At 44.7% G+C, this 26748-nt stretch overlaps 3 protein-coding genes across 15 annotated transcripts in view; 2 read left to right on the forward strand and 1 right to left on the reverse strand.

Annotated features, from left to right (window-relative positions):
• The first annotated feature begins 9905 nt into the window (after positions 1-9905).
• Positions 9906-15454, forward strand: SLC10A4 (solute carrier family 10 member 4). Its single transcript, XM_036257560.1, has 3 exons — positions 9906-10512; positions 11235-11445; positions 14608-15454. The coding sequence occupies exons 1-3, from the start codon at positions 9935-9937 to the stop codon at positions 15118-15120; spliced, it is 1302 nt and encodes a 433-aa protein (XP_036113453.1). The 5' UTR covers positions 9906-9934; the 3' UTR covers positions 15121-15454.
• Positions 15455-16469: 1015 nt separating this feature from the next.
• On the forward strand, positions 16470-23548 carry ZAR1 (zygote arrest 1). The gene is made up of 5 exons (XM_036257571.1): positions 16470-17417; positions 19137-19229; positions 19312-19386; positions 20728-20919; positions 23484-23548. The coding sequence occupies exons 1-4, from the start codon at positions 16485-16487 to the stop codon at positions 20869-20871; spliced, it is 1245 nt and encodes a 414-aa protein (XP_036113464.1). The 5' UTR covers positions 16470-16484; the 3' UTR covers positions 20872-20919; positions 23484-23548.
• Positions 23549-24148: 600 nt separating this feature from the next.
• The window catches only part of FRYL (FRY like transcription coactivator), a 273487-nt gene continuing 270887 nt past the window's right edge, over positions 24149-26748 (reverse strand). For 10 of the 13 annotated variants that reach the window (XM_036257496.1, XM_036257530.1, XM_036257453.1 and 7 more), the window contains one exon: positions 25785-26206. In XM_036257496.1, coding sequence (XP_036113389.1) covers positions 25948-26206 — 259 coding nt within the window. In that variant the 3' untranslated portion in view covers positions 25785-25947. Of the gene's footprint in view, positions 26207-26748 lie in introns of all 13 variants that reach the window. The other 3 variants (XM_036257487.1, XM_036257478.1, XM_036257468.1) reach the window with 2 other exon arrangements.

Raw genomic sequence — 26748 nt, forward strand, 5'->3', positions numbered from 1 at the left:
ACCAAAAAAAAAAAGGATGTGGTAGATTGAAGACACATGTTTTACAGAAACTGTCTTTCTCATTTAGAAAAAAAAAAAAAAATTCTATATTGATTTAGAGAGAGAGGAAGGGAGACGGAGAGAGAGAGAAACATCAATGAGAGAGAACATCCATTGGCTGCTTCCTGCAGGTCCCCCACTGAGGATTTGGGCCACAGCCTGGGCACGTGCCCTGACTGAGAATCGAACCAGCAACCTCTTGGTGCATGGGTCATCGCTCAACCACTGAGCCACACCGGCCTGGCTGTCTTCCTCATTTTTATGTCCCAAAACCTGATATTTATTCAGATATCTCCTAAATAAATGATTTTATATATTTTCCAGTTTAATTTTATCTTAGAAATGAGAAGAGTAAAGCTAATAATTATGTAATTTGTGTAATTAAGATTTTCTCTCTCTTTTTTGAATTTTTTTCCCATTATTTGCTATAATGTAGATGTAACTTTATTGCTGCTTACCCTCCTCAGGGTTCATCATGCCTCCTGAGTATGGGTGCATGTCTTCAGGTCTGGAAAAGTCTTTTTTTTTTTTTTTTATACTCACCCGAGGACATTTTTCCATTCTTCTGTTCAGATAGAATGGGAGAGAGAGAGAGAGAAACATTAATGTGAAAGGGACACATCGAGTGGCCGCCACCCGCTCGACCAACCAGGGCTGGGGACAAACCGCAACTGAGGTACATGCTCTCAGTGGGAACCGAACCCGGGTCTCTCTGGACCGCAGGCCGACTCTCTAACCGCTGAGCCAAACAAGCCAGGGCTGGAAAAGTCTTAACTATTACATTTTAAAATATCACTTCTTGTGCCCTGGTTGGTTTGGCTCAGCGGTTAGAGCATCGGCCTGCGGTCCAGAGAGACCTAGGTTCGGTTCCCGCTAAGGGCACATACCTTGGTTGCAGTTTGTCCCTGGCCCTGGTTGGGTCGTGCGGGACGTCGATGTGTCCCTTTCACATTGATGTCTCTCTCTCTCTCTCCCTCCCACTCTATCTGAACAAAAAATGGAAAAAATGTCCTTGAGTGAGAATTTAAAAAAATAAAATATTACTTCTTGTATTTTCTTTCTTTCTGGAATGCCTAGTAAATGTAAATGGAGGTTTTCCATTTATGATTGTGAACTTGTTTATGCCTTTAAAAATATATGTGTTACTTTTTATGCAGCATATTTTTATATCTGAATATCTTTTTTGTAAAAGAAGGATTTTCAGCTAACCAAGTCAGCCAGATTACCAGAAATTGGAGGCACAACAATGCCCTAAATCTGACAGCTAATTTGTGACTATTTCCCCAGTTCTCTGCCGAAGGCTTCAAGACCGAAGTTCATTTGCATGTTAGCCTCCAGCTGGACATTCGGATCATCCTACACCCAGCACATCTAAACCCTGGTCTCAAACGGCCGCTGTGCTACGTACTGTGTCTCAGTGAGCATCATCCCATCTGCTCAGTCTTCCAAATCAGAGCCAAATTTTGCTTTGGGTCATCTCTCTCCTGCTCCACAATGTATCCTCTTCTCTCCATTCCTGTGCTTATTCTCGAGTAGAAGCTCCATGTTTCCCATTGTTGTAACAGCTCCTAGCTTGACTCCCTTGCTGCTCCTCATGCTTGTTCCTCTCCATCCGCCCAGGGCTCCTGAAACCGTCTATGTCGCTTCCCTGCTTGGAGACCGTGGCTACCTTTCTGCTGTCAGCAGAATGGAGTTCAAGCTCTTTACAGGACCAGGAAGGCCCTATGTAACTTGCCTCCACTACCCTTCCACATCTTGTTTCCTGTCCTTGCCACACTGTGAACACTCTCTGCTCCCCCTACGAAGCATGTGCTCCTGTGACTTTGTTCAAGCTATTCCCCTCCTTTGGAATGTCCTTTACCTGTTGAAAGTCTAGCTGCCAATTGGTTAGTGAAGTTTAGACTCCACAGCCAAGTTCATCACCGTCATCTTTACTTGCACCTGAATACGAAGTTCATCACCATGTGCCTTGTGTACTTAACTGTGCACTTCAAGGGAGCAGCAAGGTCCTTGAGAACAGGAAACGCTATCTTCTTATACTCACCTCTGTCATTCTAGCCAGGCGTTAGGAGATGCACACACAGCTGTTGAATCGAGTTGTTATAATACAGTATTACAAAAGAACTCTGAAATTTTAGAAATCCATGTCTACTAATTATAGAAAAGTCTAAAACAATAGAAGAAAGTGAATATATACACAAATATGTATCTATATACATATTTGCATATACATATTATACATATATGTGTGTGTGTCATACATATATATTCTAAAATATCTTATTTTTTAAAAGTCATTTGCATTTGGCCAATTAAGAGAGCCAAAGCAAGTATGATAATAATAATACTAGTATCAATTTTTAATCCCCCCATCTTCAGCCCCAACTAAGTCCTCTCAGCAAGATTTTGCAGAAGTGTCGGGGGGAAAGCAGCGACCTTGTCTGCGACCCCCCAATCAATATTCTAGACAAAGCAGAGCAATGGACAGCAATGACAGATGCAGGACAGCAGCCGCCACGGGGAGTAATTCTTAGGTCTATTGAATGGTGAGATTAATTCAATATTGAGAGTAAGAAAGAATGTATAAAATATAAAATTATTAACAGACCTCAGTCTTTTCTTAGGAGCATATGAAACCAGCATTCACTGCGATTCTACCAACATACGTCAGTACTTACCAAAGTTAAATGAGTGAGCAAGAAGTTGTTTTCATGATATGATGAGCAAGAAGATTTCATTGTTCCAAGAGAAATCCAGATTCAAAGAATATTTCAAAAGAACACTTCCTAGCCCTGGCCTGGTAGCTCAGTTGGTGGGGTGTGGTCCTGATGCACCAGGATTTCGGGTTCAGTCCTTGGTGGGGTCACATACGAGCAGCAACCAATGAACACATAAATTAGGGGAACAACAAACTGATGTCTGTCTCTCTCTCCTTTACCCTCTCTCTCTCTCTATTCAATAAATTAAAAAAAATTTTTTGAATAACATTTCCTAAATTCAAAAATGTTAATAATGCTGTTTCTACTTTGTATGGAGTGATAGAAATTTTTGTTTAAAAAGAACTGAAATCCACCCTTGCTGGTTTGGCTCAGCGGTTAGAGATTTGGACAGAGTCTTGGGTTTGGCCCCTGGCCCCAGTCGGGGTTGTGCAGAAGGCAACCGATCTATGTATCTCTCTCACATGGATGTTTCTCTAGCTCGCTCGCTCGCTCTCTCTTTGCCTCCTTCCCACTCTATCTAAAAACATCATCAGCACCTGACCAGTGTGGCTCAGTGGTTGAGCATCAACCCATGCACCAAGAGGTCACAGGTTCAATCCCTGGTCAGGGCACATACCCAGGTTGTGTGCCCAATCCCTAGCGGGGGGCATGCGGGAGGCGGCCAATTGATGTTCTCTCTCATTGATGTTTCTATCTCTCTCTCCCTCTCTCTCTAAAATCAATAAAGAAAAACAATTTTTTTTAATCCTCAGGTGAGAATTAAAAAAAATAACTCAAATCCAAATCAATTAATGGAATCTATTTTAATAAAACTTCTTTTTTTAATCTTACTGTGGCTATTTATTGTGTTGTTTGGTTACTTAACAAGAGGTAATTTTTCAGTTGCAAGCCTTGAAAAAAATCACTGGAGATTTTCTTCACGTTTCGATCAAATAAATTCTCAGTTTAATATCCTGCTAGAGCTTTGCAGATATTGTTTTTTCCTTTTCACTTCATCATATGACAAATGCCTCCTGATACAGCCTTTACGCCACACAGAGATCGCTATGTGAAGTCCCCAGGAAAATCTTCCACGCATCAGAAACACGCTGAAATGTCAGAACTTCAAGGACGCTGCGCACTTCTCCTTCTCGGCTCAGCTGGGAAAGACAAAGAGCCGCCGAAGACAAGGACGGGCCTGGTTAAAGAGCAGAAGACACAGCGATCTCTCACGTAAAGCAGATACTTATTGTTAAATTGCTGAGGGCTCTGTGGAGAGTTGGCTCTTCTGGTACAGGGTTTTGAAGTAACATGGAAAGGAGGATGTGGATTAAATCAAATTTCACTGGATGCCTTCCGGTAGGGACTAGGCACAGTGGACTCCTGTGATTCGCGAGCAGCTCAGACGGTACTTTACAAAGACTGATGTTGTATGAGAGCTGACGTGTTATCAGAACCAGCAGGATAGGCTGGGGACAGTCACGTGGGGACACGGGAATCACAGCCTCAAAGGCTATGACAGAAGGTTTGGAAGTAGCAAACCAACCTTGAGATGCCACGATCATTTCAGCACAGGGGCTAGGCTAGTTCAAGGCGCTCCATCTGTACTCAGTGGTGGTAAAGTCATTTCCAGGTAGGGAAGCTGGCCGTACCTTGCTGGAAGATTAGCCTCACAACAGCTTGTGCGGCAACTTAAGGGGAAGCCCCAGGCCACAGGATCTGGGGGCCCAGGAGCTGGGGGCCCGGGATCTGGGGCCACAAACCAGGAATGTGAGGCATCCTGACACCAGGAAAACAATAGCCTTTGACTCCCAATCACTGCCCGTAAAATTACCGAATAACTAGGTCTCAATTTTTCCCGTTTGGTGAAAATGGTCTTCTTATTCGGGAACTCCTTGGGCTGCAACTTAAAGTAGGTCGGCTGGAAGGGAAGGTGTGTTAGCGCAGAAGGTGAGGAGTGTTTCGGGGACTTGGTGCTGCCTGCATTTTTCTCTCTCCACCTCTCATTTGCTTTATTCAGGATTTTATTTTTGGCTTTACTCTCTAGGTTGGGCGATTTCACAAAATGGAACCATGGTTAGTGGTTAGTTTCTGGGCTTTTCCCTATGGCTTTCATTAAACAAAAACAACAACAAATATTACAGGGAAGGGCCCTAAAAGGCCTGGGTTTGATCCCTGTCTCCCCTGGGCCGGTCCCTGAGCTGAGAATGTTGGTTCCTAGAGTCACATCATAGGCACAGTTTAACTGTCACAAATTCAACCCTGAGAGTTAAATAAGGGGAAGGCAAGAGAACGACAATGGGTATTCGAGGGAGATGCTGCCAGCCACTGAGTACACCGTGAGTACAGGGTGAGCCGAGAGTCAGACTGCCGTTCCCGAGGCTGGTCTCAGCTCCCAGAGCGTGCAAAGCCTGGGGACCTCAGCAAAGGTCCCCCTGTCATATGTCACCTCATAGAACACAGCCCCCAAATGCAAGCTGGCCACTTCAGCTGAAGAAACAGTCATGTCTCAATATGGCGGTGGTCGGGGAGGGCAGTGTTGTCGTGGCCTTCATGAAAAAAGATACTTATATTCTCATGGGTGTTCAAAGGATTTTCAAGGACAGTGCTACCTGTATGTGAATTTCTCCTCACAAGCTGCCCTAAAATCTACCCCCTGCCTAGGACTACTTGGTATTCTATTGAGATGGGTCTGGGGGCCATTCCTCAATCAGTCACTGACAACTCAGAAGTAGGGTCCTTTAGGTGGGGGGTGGCTTCCATTTGGACTTTATGCTAGGAGCTGTTGAAGGTGGGATTCTGCCCAAAGGGAGGGTCCATCTCCCAGGAGGACAGGGGGGGAACCCTGGGGAGCAAAACAACGGAGACGCAGCACACTGGAGTGACTGCAGGGACCGAGGTGTCTTCCTCCATGTGGACACCTTGGAGTCCACTGCCCTGTCCGGGTCCTCCCTGTGGCTCCGTTTCTGGCTTCCCATGGCCGCGGCCCAGTGTCCAGTTTATCTCCACTTCACTCCCAAATGACTGCCACCATAGCGTCTGTGTACATCAGCATCTTCCCTCAACTCACGTGAAACTGTGATTCAGCCATAAACACACTGAACTTGGAGCCTCAGCTCCCCTCTCTACCTGGAACCAAGCCAGGTTCCTCAGGGGACAGGCCGGCGTCACTGTCTCCTCTTCCCCACCCCGGGACAGCACCCCTAGACCAAGCTGTGCACCTCCTCTTTTCCAGCCACTGTATGCCCCGCAGTTCAGGGCGTGTTTCCTAACTACTGGGAGATCTCAGTCCCGGAGTCCACCCCTCACCGTCTTTCTCCAGGTCAGGTTGCTGGTGAACTATTTGGGACCCCTATCTACTACAAACCTTATTTATTGTTGACCCAAAATTCAAATTGTGTTTCTATTTGCTGCCTCTGGCGATTCCACTCGTCAGGCTTCCATACACAGGGCTTCTTGCCTGCCTGGTCCCCCAGACCGCCCAGACCTCCTCGAGCAGGTTATAACGTCCTTGAACGTACAGTGAGCGATAGCTGAGGCCCGCACTGTCTAAGAATAGCCAGACGTTCATGCCAAATATTCCTCTGGATTTTATACTTTAAAAATAACATTTACACTTTTCTGATTATAAAATATATTTATGGCCAAAATTTGGAAAACACAATAAAATACAAAGAAACAATAAAAATTACTTTTTATACTAGCACTCAGATATAATATACATTGGGAAATTTTCCTCTAAATTCATATTCATTTAATAAATATACTAGAATATAAGTGCATATGTGTGTTTATAGCTTTTAAACTTGTTTTGTCACTTAAGATTTATCACAGAAATTTCCCCCTTGTCATTAAATATTCCTCTAAATTGCTTTTAGACCCTTTTAGGAAACTGAGAAAAGCCATGGACTAACTTTTCAGAAAAAAACAAAAGAACATGTACAGAAAAGTTGATATATCCCTGCGGGGTGTTTTTAGATTCATCCATGGACTCTAGATGAAGAACTCGGGTTATAAACATGATACTTAGCATCTGCATTTCAGTGTCCCGCGTTAGTGCAGTCTCATTTATTTAACCACATCACATCTCGTTTAGGAATACAGGCTTTGGATCCCAAAGCTTGGGTCTGAATTCTGGTTCTCTCCTTACAAGGGGGTGACTGGGCAAATTTCTAACCTCGTTAAGCTTACTGTAAGAATTAGATGAGATGATCAATGATTCAAAGCTTAGAGGATTTTCCAGTACCTAGCAGACATTCAGTGTAGCTCTATTAGTTTTTATTCCCTGATGGATAAATACCTTAGGATAAACACCTAGAAATAGAAGAAATGGGTCACAGGGCTGTTATCTACTACCAAGTTATCTTCCAGAGAGGATATACCACTAACAGGAAGAGAGTATCCAGTTGATGGTATTCTTGCCACCATACTATAATATAATTTATTTAAACTTTTCCAATAGCGAACCAATGACATATAATTGCTTCAGTTTAATTTCTTTGGTCACAAATGAGTGTGAATATTTTTGTAAGTATACTTGTATTCCTTTTTGTGATCTTGTGTATCTATTCATATCATTTGCTTTTTTTCCTAGAGTGTTGCTTGTTCTTATTAATTTGTAAAACTGTTTTATAAATTAATGATCTTAGCTTTCGGTTTCAATATGATGCAATTTGTTTGTCTTTTTGTAATTTGCTCTTAATTTTTTCAATGTTCTTTATACTATACCAAAGTTTAAAATTTTTATGTAACCACATTTACTGAGCTTCCATTATGATTTCTTCTGTTACTTTTGTGTTTAGAAAGATTTTCCCTATCCAAAAATGAGATAAATACTAGCCAATATTTTCCTGCACTATTTTGTTGCGTTCTCATTATTATAATTAACTCTTTAATTGATCTGCAATTAGATTTGCTATTTGATGTGCAACAAGGCTCTACATTAACTTTCCTCCAAATAGCGTATTTTCCAAGTGCTATGCTGTCGTCTCTCCTATTCATTCTCTCCCTTCTGGGTGGCCCAGAGTAAAGGGAAGGCAATCGAGAAAGCTAAGTGACCCAAGCAGTCCACCAACATCACCTCACCTGGAGAAGGATCTGTTCCCTAACTGTGGGTTTCTGCTAAATAGTGAAGGAGATCAGAAAGTAGAGGGGAGGCAAGAACATCTGCTTTCTTTAAGTTGACAATAACCACATCCGTAGGAGAGAAAACAGGTCTGCTGGCCCCAAGAAGCCTCATGACTGCCCGTGTAGTATCCTGCTGATTTACCAACCAAGCCCATCCCTTTCTGCTTTCGACTCTTCACCCATTGCACAAACACCTCCCAAGTCCCTCCCCAGACCTTGAGAGAAGCTAGTTGGATGAGTCGGTCTGCCTCTAATTGCTGCTTATTTAATTTTATTATGGATTGTAATATCATTAACACAAGGAGGGAGAAATAGAAGTGGTGCCTGCAACGCCAGGCTCTGTTCATCCTCTGTTCATCCTCTGCTCACCCTCGGCCATTGAGTTCTCGGCTCACCTCACCCTGTGGCTCAGCAGCACTTCCTCCTTATCACCTCTGTTTCTCCGCGTCTCCCTGGATCTACTCCCGCATGGAAAGTAGCATGGGTAGCATGTTTCATTGTATATCTGAGTATGTTTCTTTTGCTTACATAAGGCTAAGTGAAAACTTATTTTGGTTGTTTTCTTGGGCTTAGTGTTTTGGAAAAGTATGAGGTATGTCATTTTCCTAAATACCTGCAGAAGCACTATCATAGAAATTATGGTCTAGTGGAGAAGAAATAAATTAGTGGGGATTGAGAATGCAATATGTTGTGAATTTTGTCTTATTTTTCATATTCTCTGTCAATTTCAGGAGATTTGGAATGGAGAAATTATAAACACATGGGCTCAGTCCACCACTGAGAAACGGAAGTCACTCAGGCTCCTCTGGTGTCAGAAGAGGAGGTAGGAACAAGTACCCAACAGGAAAAATTCGCTCTAGGATCTCAGCCCACCCAGACTAACCCCTGATCCTTGGCTTTCCCAACTCAGGCTGTCACTTTATGGTTATTCCAGATAGCCAGAGGCTTCACAAATGGCTGTCTCCTTGGTATGCAGAGAGGTCCCTTCCCTTTGTAGATGGGTGCACCTACTAACTAACTTAAAGTCATTCAGTCTCCATTCCCAAGAACTCAGAATTTGATTTGTTTGGGGAATAATATCTGTCTGAAGCTGAGAATCTCACCACTTTATTTCTTTCCAGTCTTTAATCCTAGTGCTATTCTCTTCATAAATCTATGACCACTGAAATCCTCTCCCCATCTGCCAATAATGTACAAAATCCACATTTTTTTCACAGAGCCTTTTCTGAGCCGAGCTCTCCACTGCACTCTTTGCTAACATACCACTATCCGCGTTCAGTCAGGTGCTTGTGGGTTTGTTGGATGAGGCAGACTTCCCTTCTCTGTGCCTCAGATTCCTTGTATGTGAAAGTGGACCTAATAGTATCTCTCCCAGGGCTCTGCTGTGACAACCAAATGAAATAATGCATTCGCATTTGCATAAGACCTGGCTCAAAAAACCGCCAGTATGGTTACTAAATATTATATGTCTGCAAATTAAAGCCAGATAAGGAATGTGTCTTCCTACCAGAGAATCGCTCATGTTGTCAGGCCTCCCTCCTGATGTTAGGGTTGCAGGCTATTTTATGTGCGTGCGTAGATAACTCCCCCACCCCTTTGCCTATGTGCCTGGGTCTCCAGATTTCATTATCAAAGAGGCAGAGCACATCAGAGAACTTGATCAGCAGCCAGGCACGGTTTTTTCTTCTTCTTGTCCTTTGTCAGGTCTTTGTTCCGCCCCTGGCTACACTCTAACAGAACCACTTACTGGTGATTAAAAGGAGGGGACTCGGAGGCGAGGCGGGGCCTGCCAGGCGCGGGGGCGCAGCGATTGGGTTCACCCTCGGGGGCTGCGCTCTCTTAAGTGCCAGCCGGCGGGCGTCGGCCGAACCTGGGCCGAGCCGAAGACCGACCCGCCGCACCCGACGCCGCGGAGACGTCAGCGGCGCGCAGCTGAGCTTGGAAACGGACGGACTGACAGACTGACAGACGGCGGCGGCGACCGAAGGACGGAGGGAGGCGCGCGGTGGGGGGGACAGAAATCCACAGCGCGGGCAGGAGCCAACCTGCAGCCTCCCGACGACAGCGCCATGGACGACGGCGACAATACCACTCTGCTCTTCACCCCGTCCTTCCTGCAGCCGGACAACTACACCCTGTCGCCCAATGACAGCATCCTGAGCCCCGGCCCGGACTTCCCTGTCGGTCCCGCCTCCAGCGCCGGCCCCGGCCCCGGCCCCGCGCTCAGCCTCGGGCCGGATCCCAGCGTCAGCTTCGGCCCCGGCCCCACTCCGACTCTGGAGCCCACGACCAGCCTGGGCGCTTCCCCATCCCCTCGGCCCTGGGGCCCCCACGAGCCCCCGTTCTGGGACACGCCGCTGAGCCACGGGCTGAACGTGTTCGTGGGCGCCGCCCTGTGCATCACCATGCTGGGGCTGGGCTGCACCGTGGACGTGAACCACTTCGGGGCGCACGTCCGGCGGCCCGTGGGCGCGCTGCTGGCCGCGCTCTGCCAGTTCGGCTTCCTGCCGCTGCTGGCCTTCCTGCTGGCGCTCATCTTCTCGCTGGACGAGGTGGCCGCCGTGGCGGTGCTCCTGTGCGGCTGCTGTCCCGGCGGGAACCTCTCCAACCTCATGTCCCTGCTGGTTGACGGCGACATGAACCTCAGGTACGGGGCTGCGTCCCTTAGGCATCTTTCTCATCCCAGCCAACGAGGGTGCGAGACCTAGGAGAGGGGCGGTTAGATGAGGCTCGGCCGGGTAGAGCGGGTAGAGGGATATGTTGACGCCCGGGCGTTGGAAGTCAAGGCAGAGGTGAAGAGGTCGTATTGTGGGGGAAAGATCTAGGCTGGGACACAGCTGCTGTAAGGGTCTTGGGGTTTCCTCCAAAGCCCTCTCGCCGTCCTCCCCGAGGGGTGGGCTGTCGGTGACAAAGAGACCTGGGAAGCCCGAAGAAGCCAGGACTCCCCGGAAATGTACAACAGAGTAATTTCACAGAGGACAGTGTAATTGAGTTCAATCCAACAAGTAGTATTCAGCAGCTTGATGTATCTAACAGGTGTTTTGAAGGCTTAAAAAAAGAACAGAATGTTTCTTGCCCTCAAAATCATCCAGACTGTAGCCAGTTTCATAGGCTTTACAAAGCCAGGGGCTGCAGTACTAAGGAGTTTGGTTTGGTTTTGTTTTTTCCCTGCCTGGGGTTCATGTTTCAGTTGAACTTGAACATGCAGCTCTCTTGGCACTCACCTGGATGAAGTAGGTTCTTCCCAGACCTCAAGCTGTGTCCCCCTTTACCCTCTACCTAATGTGTAAGATAGAGGGTTATCCATGTACAAGACAGGCCCTTTGGCTCAAAGCCCATTCTGACTTCTGTTCCTTCTCTTTTCTGCAGCATCATCATGACTATCTCCTCCACACTCCTGGCCCTGGTCTTGATGCCCCTGTGTCTGTGGATCTACAGCCGGGCTTGGATCAACACCCCTCTGGTGCAGTTACTACCCCTAGGGGCAGTCACCTTGACTCTCTGCAGCACTCTCATCCCAATTGGGTTGGGCGTCTTCATTCGCTACAAATACAACCGGGTGGCTGACTACATTGTGAAGGTAAGTCACTCTTCCCTTTACATTTTTGGCAGACTTAAAGAGTCCTTGGTCTCTGAACCCCAGCTGAAATTCTAGGAAGTTTGGGAAAGATGGGTAAGAAAGAAAAGAATGTGGCAGCCCTTGCATGGATGAACTTAAGAAAAAAGACTTTATGCCATAAAGATAACTTTCACCTTTTCAAATTTCAAAAATTATAGCTTTAATCAAGACAGAGTGCCCTGGCTGGTCTGGCTCAGCAGTTGGAGCATTGGCCTTCCGACCAGAGAGTCCTGGGTTCAGTTCTCGCTAAGGGCACGTGCCCCCCCCAAACAAAAACAGAGTAATTAAAATCAGCACAAGAGAACTCAGTACTCATAAGAGTAAACATCCCGTGGGAAATAGATAGCAGTGCATAAAATGGAAATATTTTCCATTAACAGCTCATGTATTACAAAACAAGCAGGTGAACTCAAATTATTTTAATAGAATTTGTACAGTATTTTAGAAATACTTTATTTTTTTAAAGGTGAAACTCTAATTCTGAGAGACTCTATTGACAGTTACTTTAAAATGTTTTATTAATTTTCTAAAAATAAGTTGATACTAATTAGACCAAAAGTAGTTTAAAAATTACATCATGGCAATGTAATAGAATGCACAAAATATGAACTTTAAAGCACAAAATAAAATTAGGTTGTGGATAAATAATGCAGACTATATTGCCATTACCAAATTTGTGTTTCCTTTTTCCTTTCTCATTACAGTATTTCATATGGTCTCCAGACCGTAGGCCGATGCTCTAACCGCTGAGCCAAACCGGCCAGGGCTCATATGGTCTCTAAACGTAGTGAAAGGATGCGCATTTCTACTATTTCCAATATTGCTTTAAAAAATCTGGTGCTTTCTGTAGCAGGAGAGACTTTATAACAGGTGACTGGGGGAAACATTTAAATATTTGTAAATTAAACTTTCTTTGAAAACAAACATAGTAGTAAATACAGAACTAATTACTGTAAAATGTACATGCAAATTCATTTAGACCAGAAAAAGAGTCACTCCAATGTTTTGACTATTTAGATTTAATAAGACATAATCTTTTGTGTTTTATTTATATTAATTTATTTCCCAAAGTAATCTGATTACACAGAGGGGCTAACTTATATTAATGTGAAAAATAGAGGGTTCTCTTTTGTACATATATTCAGCCTTGAGTAAAAAAAATTGTGTTCTATAATAAACACATGTTCTGAATATAATAAATATATATGTACATGTAAATATACATATATGTTGAATATTCTTAATATATCAATGAATAACCTGGAGATAAATTAAAAACATATTAAGCTTAATTATTGAGCTAATGCTATTAATATGATGACATTTACTATAAAACCTTAGGATTCTAAGAGAAAGTCAATCAAATAAGTTATTTCCATGCTAAAACATAATGTTTAAGTAATACACAATTCAGTAAGATGGGCTGAGTTTAAACTGAACTTATCCCTATTCCTTAACCAGCACACTCATAGGATATGCACATTTTTATACTTTTGCAAACACTTTAAAATGAACATTCAATGCCAGTGGTCACCTGAATGATTTAAATGAGTGCAAAGGAAACTTTGGAACCCTGGCTGATTTGGCACAGTGGTAAGAGCATCTGCCTGCAGACCAGAGAGACCTGGGTTCAGTTCCCGCGGGGGCACGTACCTTGGTTGCAGTTTGTCCCCGGCCCTGGTTGGGGTTGTGTGGGTGGCAGCCATCACATCGATGTTTCTCTCTCTTCCTCCCTCTCTCCCCCCAGCTCTATCTGAAGATAAATGCAAACATATCCTCGGGTGAGGATAAAAAAATAAAAATCAGATTTTCTGTCAAGGCTTTTGATGTGAACACCCTTAGAAACTTAATACAAGAAAAGTTTTCTTTTATAATAATTTGGCTTCTGCCAATTGTACATAGGTAGCATGGGTACTTTATATAGTAATTATTCAGCATCCTATTGGGCAGACTTTTTAACCAGCCCAGATAAATTTTAACTAATATTTTATAGAGTATAAAGTACTATATATGCCAATCCCACACACCCCTAAAGGGTTCCCCCCCAGATGTCCAGGGAACCGGAAACAGCACTTTAACTGTTCTTCTGGATCTGTAGTCTTCCTCACCGACACCCCCAACTCCATTTAGAAAAACAACCTAACTGCCAATCTGAAAAACTAGGAGAGGAATTTTTAGGTTTCTTCCTTGCTATTTACACAGTCTGTCTTACTTGAATGAGTGAAATGTACCAGTCAAGATGACACAATGTTGTATACAGTCAGTTGTTTTATATTGAAAATCCATCTACTATAATAATCCGTAAGCATCACTAGAGACTTACAGGTGGGAGGTTTCTCATGAACAGATGAAAAAGGGGGAATCGCAAAATTGCAGCGAATACCTCACATCTTATGTTTACATTGTTTCCCCTTACAAGACTTAGCAATTGTTATGATATTGCTAACAATTCTCAGAGGTAGAAAGTATGTTGAAGGTGAAAAAAATCACACACTAGGTTTCATACATTTTAATAGCCTGTTATCTCATGTGTGAAACCAGAACTAATTTCTTATGAAAAACACGTGTTCAGGGAAAGTCATGTCCATTTGTCCGCTCTCTCCATCAGACCATATGTAGGGTATTGGGCTCAATTCTAACTGCTCCGTTAAGAGGCACATTCACGAATTCAACACATGCAAAATTCAGCAGTCGGAACTCCAAAACAGAGGTACAGGATGGAGGCTGAAAGCCCGGGGACAGTCTGCCTGGGGAAGAGTACCTTCCCCACATAACCTTTGTAAACTTTTGAAGGCTGTTTGCAGGAGGAGTATCAGGTCTAGGTTGTTTCTGAGGGCCTATCCATAACAACGGCTTGCAGTTATAGAAGGCAAATTATCACTAGACAGAAGAACAGGCCTCCAGACAATTAGAGCCGTGCAGTGTGGGTCAGAAGCCTCCTGACGAGGTGACCTGCCCATCCCAGGAATACTCTGTCAAAGACTCCACGGCGAAGATCTCCGTTTTGTGTGGGAGGTCAGACTAGATAGGTTTCTTTTTCCAAGATCCTAGGATTCCCTTGCTTGAATTCGTCTTCACCTATCTTGTTTTTGATGGTTTATCCATTTTTTTTTTTATCACTAGGTTTCCCTGTGGTCTCTGCTAGTGACGCTGGTGATCCTTTTCATAATGACTGGCACCATGTTAGGACCTGAACTGCTGGCAAGTATTCCTGCAACTGTTTACATGGTAGCGATTGTTATGCCTTTAGCAGGCTACGCCTCAGGCTACGGTTTAGCTACGCTCTTCCATCTCCCACCCAACTGCAAGAGGACTGTGTGCCTGGAGACAGGTAGCCAGAATGTGCAGCTCTGCACTGCCATTCTCAAACTGGCCTTTCCCCCACGGTTCATAGGAAGTATGTACATGTTTCCCTTGCTCTATGCCCTTTTCCAGTCTGCAGAAGCAGGGATTTTTGTGTTAATATATAAAATGTATGGAAGTGAAATACTGCACAAGCAAGATCCTCTAGATGAAGATGAAGACACAGATATTTCTTATAAGAAACTAAAAGAAGAGGAAATGGCAGACACATCCTATGGCACAGTGAAAACAGATAACTTAATTATGATGGAAACCACTCAGACTTCTCTCTAAACATGGAGATACACAGGAGCTTCCATCTTGCTGAAGTATTACTTCATATTTATAGCCTGTGGTAGTGTATATGGTTTACATAAAGGATCACAATTGGTTCACAATATTATACTTGTAACAGTTTTGATCTTCCCATTGTAAGGTTGCCTTGGTATATTAACCAAGCGTTTTCACAGATTACAAATCAATGTCGTATTATAACTCGCACCTGGGACTCTAAAGTGACACCTGAACAAGTAAAATATTCTATTTGGTTTTAACTGTTAACCAATTTCTATGACTGTGTCAAAGATGTAAACTCTTAGAAAACAGGGCTTTGGAAATGTAGAATTAGTGCATTATCTTATATGAGGAAAAACAAGCTATATTTGTAAAGCATAACCAAGTTTAATGTAATTGTTAAAAAAAAAAAAAAGTGTGCTAGTTCAACTAATGAATACTTGATAATGTTGCAATTTGACCTGTATTTAGAAAAATCACAAAACAGGTCAATTAAACAATGAATATAGTATTTTAGTGTCAACCCTGTTTCAAATAGGAAAAATATATGAACATATTTGATTACTTGATCTGGTATCTATTGGTGATGAACAGACAACATTTTTCTGGTGAACAAAGCATTTTCTTTTCAATTAGGGACTGACTTGGTCTTCTGCATGTACCTTAACACACCCCAAATCAATCTATCTTTTGGCGGGATGATTGGATTAGGAGAATTTGTACAACTACTTTCCACCCCAAAGAGTAGTCATTAGTACCTCGTGGTACTCAGAGTACGAGGTCCGCTTTGAGGTGGGAGAAGCGTGGGGGTGAGAGCCCGTGCTCCAGGGGAAAGACAATTAGCCAGGGTAGGGGGTCCTAGAGTGCTTTCCCTCTACATTTACTGGAAGGGTTCCATGGGTCGACTTCTCCCAGCAGCTCTGAGATAATTAACTAACCTATAACCTGAGATCATAGGTAACCCAACCAAAGCAGTTCCTTAAACCTTGGCATTTTTGCTCACTAGCTAGGGGCACCCAGCCTCGCGTCAGCTTCCTGGGCGGTGCAGACACCTGGGACAATCAAGGTATGGGGACCACCTGGCTCAGCTCATCCAGGTGATAGTTCTTGTCGCTTGGACACGTTCACTTACAAATCAATTCGCGCATCGCAAAGACAGCCTGTTTTCAGAACTTCCAGGAGTATCTGTACGGACCTCTGGGTGTGGAAAAGTGCCGCACCGAGGCGGTCAGGGACCGGCCCTCCCGGCGGGGCCGCGGGGCAGCGCGGCGGGAAGGGCGCGGCGGTAGGCGGGCTCCGAGCCGCCCCCGCAGGGCCGCCTATTTAGGGCGCGGGGCCAGACCCGAGCGGCTGGGGCTGCGCTTATGGCTTCCCTGGGGGACGAGGTGCTGGACGGTTACATGTACCCGGCGTGCGCCGCCTACCCGTACCCCTATCTCTACCCGCCCGCCAGGGGCAAGGGCTTGGCGGGCGCGGGCGGCTGGCGGCTGCGCGGCGGGGACCACCCTCCCGCGTCGTCCTCCTCGGCCGGGGCCGCCCCGTCGTCCTTCCCGGGCTACGGGCAGCTGATGGCCGCTGAGTACTTCGACAACTACCAGCGGACGCAACTCATGGCCCTCCTGTCGCAGGTGAGCCCCAGCCTGGCCCCGCGGCCCCGCAGGGCCGGCAGCCGGGACGTGGCGGTGCAGGTGAACCCGCGCCGGGACGCGGCGGTGCAGTGCTCGCTGGGGCGGCGCACGCTGCCGCGCAGGCCCCGCGACCCCGGCCCCCCGGCCAGCCCGGGCCCCGAGCGCGAGGCGGGCGGCGCCGCATCCCCGCAGCCCGCCCGCCCGGGCCCGGCGCAGGGCAGCCCCCCGAGCGGCGGGCCGCGGCCCCTGCGCTTCCCGCGCACCGTCGCGGTGTACTCGCCCGTGGTCTCCCGCCGTCTCACCACCTTCCTGGAAGGAGCTGAGGCCACGGCGGGCGAGCCGCGGCCCGGGGCGCCGGAGGGAGAGCGAGCGCCGCCGCCCCCGAGCCCCCGGGGACCCGAGCAGGGAGAGAGGTCGGCGAGGAGGGCGCCCCAACGGCCGCTGTCCCCGGAGGCGGCCAAGGACCGGGTCGCGGCGCGGACGAGTAGGGAGCAGCCGGTGGACGGGCCCGAGCCGTCGTCGCGGGAGGCCCGGGGAGACGAGGCTGCCCCGCGGGGCGCGCCCGGGAGCCCGGAACAGCCGCCGCCGGTGGGGGGTTCCCAGGACGCCGAGGGCGAGAGGTCGTCGCCGCAGAGCCCGGAGGCGGGCAAGGAACGTCTGCGCTTCCAGGTGAGGCCCGAGCGGCCGGGGAGCCGGCCAGGGGCGCCCCGCGGTGTGCGTCTCCTCCGGGGGCGGGTCCCTGCCTGGCCCTGTCGCTGCTCCGGAGGCAGGGAGGCTCCAGGCTTCCTTAGGCGCAGGGACCGTCTGTGTGCCTTTCATCCGCCGGGGGCAGAAGCCCGTGTCCTTCTCCAACAGTAAAATTAATTGTAGGCTGTTTACGGCATTTGAAAATATCAGCACTAAGGTTGGCGAGAGACACCCTTTCAACCTTCGTATTCTGCGCATGTTTGTTGTCCAGCGTGGACGATCTAGAATGGGTACTCAGCTGAACATCAGGTGGGCTCGTTGGCAGGAGAAATGATTCCCAAGGATCTCACTTTTCCGAATTTAATGTGGCAAAAGCCACAAGGGTCAACTACTGGGTCGCTGGTCAGCTTGCCCCTAACTGATGCTCTGGGATTTCCAAAGTTTCTACTGGAAGCTAGAGCTACTGTAGTGCCTTAGGATCTTTCCTTGCCCCTAAAAAGCACCTCTACTCAGAAACATACTAGTGCTGAAGCATTCGGGCTGTTGTGTGTGGCAGGCTTGGAGGGCCAGCTCACGTGAGCTGAACCCCAAAGGTCTCCAGTGCACTGAGCACAGATCTGACCCAGAGCAGTGGGAAGGCAGGGAGTCCTTGGGCCCCTTCCGTGCCACCCCAGGGCTGTTGGAGCTGCGAGGGGGTGGGAAGGAGAGGAGGAGTGAATCAATCAAGTGGCACACAAGCTCTGTGCCATCTTAACCTTCCTGGACTTGAGTCTGCTCACCTGTGAAATTGCTCTGCCTGCTCTCCCAAGTTCCTGGCACGTGTAAAGCCCTAACTCCAAAAACTTGTTTGCAACTGGTTTCTCACCGGGAGGGAAGACAGCTTAAGAAGGGACTACTACTTGTGTTCATGTTACACGTGAATTCTGGCTTCTCCACCATTTGGATTCCTCACGCTGCTGTTTGGTGGAAACTGCACTAGCAGCATAGAGAACTTACTCTTGGGTGAACAAACACCTTCAAGTACTTCAGAGTGCAGAGAGGCTTATTCCTTTTCTTCAGCTTAGCCACTTCTACACGTGTTCTAAAGTCAGACTCTATCCGGTTGTAGCGGCCTCCCTAAAGAACCTCGAGGGGTGAGAACCCTGGGTGTTTGGCTTTTCCCTTGCCTGAGAAAACACCTACTCAGTAGTCAACCAATTTGCTTTAGAAACTAAATTAATCTGGTATATAAACTTTCTTGGGCTCATGTTTGCTTATCTTATTTAGGCTATTAGATCACCTAATTTTACTACCTTGTAGAGACTAATTTTTTTTTTTTTTTTAAGATTTTTATCCTCACCCAAAGACATTTTTCCATTTTTTGTTCAGATAGACTGGGAGAGAGAAACATCGATGTGAAAGGGACACAACGAGTGGCTGCCACCCACATGACCCAACCAGGGCTGGGGACAAACTGCAACCGAGGTACATGCCCTTAGTGGGAACCAAACCCAGGTCTCTCTGGACCGCAGGCCGATGCTCTAACCGCTGACCCAAACCGGCCAGGGCATGTAGAGACTAATTGGAACCTGACCCTACTTTCTTCCACTATCTGAATGAAGTTACCAATTTTAAGTACCAAATAGGTCCTTCTCAGCTTCTGAAATGAAGGATAACAATTCGGGTGTCATGTTGGTTAAACTCTGGTATCCTTTTGCTCAGTTCTTGGAGCAGAAATATGGCTATTATCACTGCAAGGACTGCAACATCCGATGGGAAAGTGCCTATGTGTGGTGTGTCCAGGGCACTAATAAGGTAAGAAACACCACGTGACTGGCATCTTTTTGACAGATGTGTCAAGAGGGTTTTGCTCTAAGTTTTTCTTCTTTCATCACAGGTTTACTTTAAGCAGTTCTGCAGAACTTGTCAGAAGTCTTACAACCCTTACCGAGTGGAGGCTATCACCTGTCAAGTAAGCAAAATGCTTGCACTTTGTGTCTGCATCGAGTAGTGGTAGAGGGTTTGGTGTAGTTGTTGAATAGAGGTTAGGTTCCCAGTGCCCTCCAGGTTTCGAAAGAAAACTGAGAAATAGGATACTGTTCTACTGACATGAGGTGGGGGAAAAGTTGACTGTTTTGTCCGGATGCTGCTTATGAAGCATAGACTCGAGTTAAAATATTTAGTATAAGCACGGGGTTTTAACATTCAGTTTGGCCCAAGAGCTTGCAGAAGGAGAACGATTTGTTTGAAAGTAAATCTAAGTTGCCCAGCTTTATGGGGTGAAGTGGAAACATTTCTTATTTACTATTAACGAAGCACTGAGCTATGCTGAGGGGCTTAGATTATCTGAGAGGAAAGGGGACTGAACTTGCCAGGAAGTGGAGCCTCTTACCAACTGGAACAACCTAATCAATGCACTTGACTCAAGTTGGATGTTGGAAACCTTATCACCACAGGGTGGATGGAGAGAAAAGAAAACTTACTCACTGAGATCATGGCAGAGTAGGGTTAGGTTCTAAAGTAGGGTGTCTTAACCTCCCTGCTGCGGGCTCAGCAGTTGCTGCTTTGCCTTCTGCCTCAGTTTGAGGTCATCCCAGTAGGTTGGGGTGGGGAGGCAAGGTCACTGACGCCAGGCCTGAGCCATAGCTTGCTGCTAGTTACTAGCCTTGCACATTAGCTTTCCTTGTTTTGCAATACTTTTCTGTTTAAAAGCACTTTACTTTTTTTTTCATTAAAAAAAAAAACAAACTTTTATTGCCCAGCCATTGTGGCTCAGTGGATTGAGCATCGTCCTATGGACCGAAAGCTCCTTCGAGTCCTGGTCGGGGCACATAGCCGGGTTGCAGGCTCGATCCCTGGTGGGAACATGCAGGAGGCAGCCTATCAGTGTATCTCTCTCACATTAATGTTTCTTTCCCTTCCTCTCTCTCTAAAGACAAATCAATAAAAACAATTTAAAAAAATTAAATAAAAATACTTTTTATTATTTAAATACTTTTTATTCTTTTTTAAAAGAACTCCTCTCCCCTGCTTGCTTATTCTCCATCTTTCATGTGCAGGAAGAGACTTCCTTTAAGAAAACTGTTTCAGAAGAAACCATTCCAAACTGAACCCTATGCAGCATGGGACCAAGACAAATGGTTTAAAACCCTCTGTTCGTGACCCTATCATTGCTACAAGGGATGCAGACAAGCTTAGCACAGGGCCTTCCTTGGAGTGCATTCAAGTATTTGAATGGACTAGAAAAAAATGAAGTTCTAGGAAATCGCCAAGGGTTTACCTTCTGAATGTGCTTCTCACTTTGATCTTTCAGAGTTGTAAACAGACTAGATGCTCCTGCTCAATAAAACTTCGCCACATTGATCCTAAACGGCCCCATCGTCAAGATTTGTGTGGGAGATGCAAAGGCAAACGCCTATCCTGTGACAGCACTTTCAGCTTCAAATATATCATTTAAATGCACGTAAAAAGCCGGTCCTGCCAACCGAGCTAGTGGAGCAGACAAGTGAGCTCCTCCTCCTGCCCCTTCTCCTTTCTGCCTCTCCCTTCCCACGAAAGGCTGTTTTTGACAAAGCCTTTAAATAAAAGTATTGCAAAACAATTGCATAAAATTGTTTTTTTAAAACAAAGGTTGAGAGCTTTGCCCTGTGCTAATAGTCTGGGCCTATCACTTTATTAATATCCATTCATTGCATATAGAGCAGCTAGGCTCTGAGGTATGTTAGTCGCTTGAGAAAAATTGAGAGGTGCTTATAGGTACTGCTTATGTGGGTCTCTAGGACTGAAGCTATAAGCAAGATAAGAACTGAATAGAGAAGCCAACTAACCATTAAAACAAATGCTTCTGCAGGAGGAGGAAGCAGCCATCCTTGCTGTATAGGACAGTTAGGGAGAACCGAGTGGCTGTGGATGGGAGCTTCGGTGCATCCTGGTGACCTTAGTCTAGTGGGTAACACTCCTGGGATGGCAGGGGAGAGGCGTGCTGTGCACAAAACTGAATTCATCACGTTTTCACAGGGCTTGGAACAGGGTTAAGGGCAGCTTCTTCAAGTTGTTAAATAGCTTCATGAACTTTAGGTGGGAACTCTGAAAACAAAACAAAAATGAGGCCTCCTAAGTGTACTTCAAGATTCTCGAGTTGACAGCTTTAGCCTTTCTTCTTGACTTGCAGCTCCATAGTGGAAAAGGGTCTCCACCATCTAACATAGGGATTCTCTTCTAGCTGCACCCAATAGCTTCCTACCCAAAACTAGGGGGCCCCATTCCCAGAGCTCCCCTGGTGGGGGGATGGTGCCCCAAGGGCTCTCCTGGTGGGGATGGTCCTTCAGCTGCTAGACGCTAGAGCATCAGGGGATTTTAATGAAAATGAAGTTGAGGGCTATTGGCTTAATGGTTACAGAAACCATGTAACAAGAATCAGGTGCTAATTATGCATCTTTCCAAAACTCTTACTACCTTAGAGGGCCATACAAGTTGAGTCTGTTAACATCTTGGATGCCTGTGTGCAAATGCAAGGAATAAAATTCTAAAATGAGTAAGGTCTCCAGAGCCCTTAGCAGCGGTTCTCAACCTGTGGGTCGAACGACCCTTTCCCAGGGGCCGCCTAAGACCATCGGAAAACGTTTCCGATGGCGATTCAGAACAGTAGCAAAACTAGTTATGAAGTAGCAACAAAAAATAACTTTATGGTTGGGAGTCACCACAACATGAGGAACTGTATTAAAGGGTCGCGGCATTAGGAAGGTTGACAACCACTGCCTTAGAGCAATGGGAAAGACCCTCTGCATCCACAGGGACTTAGGAGGAAGCTTGTGAAAGTGGAGGTTCCTAGGCCCCTACAGAGTCATTAAAGCATTTAACAAGCACCCCAGGTGTTGCTTATGGGATTGGTGTGTGAAAACCAGCAGCGGTTGAGTTAGCTCTGCACATACTACAGAAAAACATGGGTTTGGCCTCTGCCTTTATGGAGCTTCTAATGTAGGAGACAGGTGGCCATTCATTTCTGCATAAAACATGTAAAAGGGAAGTTCTGCCATGTTAATATGGAAGAGTTAATTGTAGTAAATAGGGGATCTGACTTGGGTAGGTTAGGGAGGGTTTGCTTAAAAAACACAAACTTCTGCTGAGCTGAAGCTTAGATGAGTTGAATTAGGTGAAGCAAGGAAGGAGAAACTTTCCAGATTAAGTTAACATGTGCAAAGGCCTAGTGGTAGAATACTCTGGACAGGGATGGACATGATGGCACGTGAGACTGGCAGGCCCAGACTGAGATGTTTTTGACCTTGCTCAGGTTCCTGTTAGTGAGAATCTACTGAAAGGTTTTAAAACTCATGGGGCAGTGACAAACACTCACCTTTAAAAAGAAATACTCACTCTGGCTGTACAATGGATGCCTGTAAACCAGTAAGGAGACTTGCAAAGTTCAGATAAAACTGGTGGCGGTGTCAGTAATGAGTGATAAGAACTCCAGGTGTTGGTGAAGGTGGTGTTTCATTCTGACACTTCTTACTGATTTGGTTGAGGGCAGGGACAAGAAGAAACTCATTTGACTCAGATGGAAGGCAAGTGGTATAGAGCATGCACTCAAGCATTTGCTGAATGAATGAGGGAACAAAGATGCTTGCAATGGGTATCTGCAGTGAGAAATTCATTGGCTATTGACATGGGTAATTAAATTGTTTGCCATTAATTTTCCTAATAGAACAGCTGACCCTGTTTTACAGTTGAGGAAAGCAAGGATCAAACTGTTTTACGGGGAATTCAGATATTAAACAAAGTGGCACAAAACATCTTTTTCGTGGGTTAGTGATAACATTCTAGCAACGAGAAGGCGCTGTATGCATACACTTAAATTCATAAAACGATTTTTTTGAGCAAGAGAGATTGAGAGGCTAGAAGGAAATACTGCAAATTACTGTTATCTCTGGGTATTGAGAGAAGTTATTCTAATTTTCTTCACATTTTGTACATTTGCTAAAGTAACAGTGGATTACTCTGAAAAAATTTTAAAGAGTCGTAAAACACAATTATAATGACATTGATTCCAATCTCTTCTTTCTTCCCACGCAGGTTATGCTGGTGTGGCGTCTGAGCAGTTCCCACAGACCCGAAGGAGGAAGGCTCACTCCGGATTGGTGAGTCTGTTTCAAGAGAACGTGTAACTTTTCTGAATTTTAGATTGTAGGTTGTAACCATACCTGTTATTTTACATCACCTAAAGTAGAAACTATTTTCTACATAGTGGAAAAACCCTTTGGCCTTCTATTTTAGAAGTAGCATGAAGGAACTTCCAGATCTCTTTGATATTATTTTACAAACTATTTAAAAATTGTAAATTTAGTGGGCAAAAGGAAAAGGTTGTATGAGCAAATACTGGGCTCTGATAAGAACTAAATAAGGTATTTAATAAATTAAACATTTGATATATTTTGTCAATAAGTGCAAAGTTTGGATTTAGAGGTTTAGGAGCAAAGAAGCAGAAGTTTATGGCAAAGGACAGTCCTAATGATTTTACATTTGCATCTTGATTTCTGCAGGTGTATTCATTTTCATTACATTATTAATGGACATAGTTACATATAAAGAAACAAAGCAAATTTCAACTGTTTTAAAGGTTTGATTTGGGTAATCAACTAATTTTATTCTCCCCTTTTATGGACAACTAAATTTAAGAATAATGAAGGTAATTTGAAAAGTTTCTAAATGAGGCACACTATAATCATCCATCCTTTCTTAAATACAACACAAACCAACAACTACAATGCTTTTTATTTTAACAAGAAGGAGGGTGCGGAAAAATAGGATCTAAAATGTGTGTCTCTGGACACCAGCCCTCTCTTCCTGCCCCACAACCAAATGTTCTTAAATAATTTAAAGGACACCACTTACAGTACCAGAACACCATCAAAATAATTGTTTTTATCAGGGTCAAAAAATACAGTGATTATGAATGTGCCGTGACCAGTTACGGAATTTTACAGGTAACATAGCTATAGTCAGCAGTCCAACGGGGTGCACAGTGCCTTCAATTAATGCACTTGAGCATAATTACATTTCTGGCAGGGTCCACACCCACCCCAAGAAAAGGCAAAGCTAAACATCTCATGTCTACATTCTCAACTCTGGAATCACAGAGCCCAGTTTAAAAGAAGTCACAGTGGATAAGAGATGCATATAAAAAATACAAGGTGTTCCTTTCAAATCAGAGGAATTGTGGGACTACATTCGTTTCTTTTACAAAATGCTGTTTAAAAAAGGACAGACTTCAGTTCGTTATGCTGCAGACTTGGACAGTGGATAAGTATATTGCATGTTTTGGTAGTTGGTCTTCAGGCTTCCTTTCATTTCCCCCCACAGCCCAGGTTCCTTTCGGGTGAAACATTTGAGTCCTGAATAAACATATAAAAATGCATTTGCATCTCTTCTTAGATTCTGCAGACTTCACAGCCTGCAAGTCATATATTCTATCATCAATGACCACAATGTTTTCTTTAGCTTTGTACACCTATTCTTGTATAACAGTGCAATGCACAAATGTACAAGAAAAATACTAGTTTTAATCTATACAGTTTCTATAATAATTACGGAGTAAAATAAGTTAACTTTTCTAATGAGAATAGCTGACGGGCAGCAGACATCTTTATTTTACATTTAAAGTCTCTGCAGGCATCTACTTTGGTTAGTTATCAACAATCGTAACAAGCACTGATCAGAGAACTGAGCAGCATTCCAATAACGTTAACAGATATATTATTTCTTTTTGAAATACTGGGAAAGCCCAGTTTTAAAATATTATTAAAATGTTCTAACATTTACACACTATGAAGAGTTAGATCTAATAAAATAAAATTTCTTCAAAAATAATCTTGCAGTGCTCTTTCAGGCATGCTCTGAGATGTTATCACCAAACATCCATACCTTGAAAATAAGACTATCACGTGTTCACACATCCCAGCTCACGCACACATAATTCCTTATACAGACTAAAAAACAAAACCAAACACCCACACCCTGATCCCACATGTTGAAAAATCAATGGTTTTTGCAAAGAAGTTTGTATGTATCTATCCGAGTGGACGTTCTTCATGTAGATGACGAAGCATCAACGGTAGATGATGCTAACAACTGCTAGAAGTCCAAGCAGCTTTGCAGGCCTTCAGCTAAAATGAACCAGCCTCATTTCACCTGCTTTCCAATGTCTCAGTATTAGAGGCCATTATTGCAAACATTCTTACAATTGATTTATCCAGAAAGCAATGTATGTACTTGTATGCATCACTTTTAGCCCTTTTCTGTTCACGCAGGTTAAGTAATTTAAAAATCCCTTCTTCATAGTTTGTGGGAGGTACTGGCAGCCTTTAAATGATTAGATTTTTTTTTTTTTCTTCAGAGCTTTGATTTTGACATTAGTTCCACTGTGGTTGTGGATGCTGCCAGAAAAAGTTATCAGTGAATTGCAAGGGTTCATAAAAGGTGCTTGTTAATATTCTTAATCATCTTCAATTTAGTTTATTTTCTAAATGCCTGAAGTTCCTCAGAATCCAGTGCTCACCAAATTCCCAATTGGTTTGGCCTGTGCGAGTAGTTGGTATGATTGCACCATGCGTAGAGACTCTCTTATTTCTAGATTTAGTTCCATCAGTCTGTAGTTGGCTTCTGACATGTCCAGGTCAGAGCCTATAACGGCAAAGCTTCCTGTCTGGCCCAGAGTCTGGTGATGGAAATATATGTGTAACAGCGTCTGCACGGGGTCATCTTCATAACTGCCAAAGATATCATTGGGCCAGAGAGATCTGAAAATACAACAGTACTTTAAAGTCCTGAGACTCTATCAAACAATTACATTTTAAATTAACACCCATGATGCAACAACACTTCATTGTGAACCACTGAGCATGTTTTAATATTTGGGCAAATACATTACTGACTTTATCACTGAGAGAATAAAATCTAAAATTGGGGTTAGTGATAGCTGTGGAAAAGAATAAAATCATGTTTTCCTTTCAAAAAGACCTGCTCTTGAATCATCAAATTGGAAACCAAAACGCAATCACTGTAAACTCCCAGTCTAGATATAAAGCATCGATTTTCAACTGGTGTGCTGCAAGAATCTTTAAAACATGCGATACCTATTTAGCCAGGGGCACTGACCTCTTTTCTCTTAGACTGTCAAATACAGAAATGACAGCAGCCAACAACAATAGCTGTCCAGTGTACATGAATCAAATTATACTTTTTTTTGGTCAGATTGGCAGGCAAAAATATATTTTTTGGTGCGCAGATTTTTAGTAGTTTGTGTGCCATGAGATGAAAACGGTTGAAAATTGCTGGTATA

Source organism: Molossus molossus, unplaced genomic scaffold, assembly GCF_014108415.1.
Source record: "Molossus molossus isolate mMolMol1 unplaced genomic scaffold, mMolMol1.p scaffold_m16_p_1, whole genome shotgun sequence".
Lineage (NCBI taxonomy): Eukaryota > Metazoa > Chordata > Mammalia > Chiroptera > Molossidae > Molossus > Molossus molossus.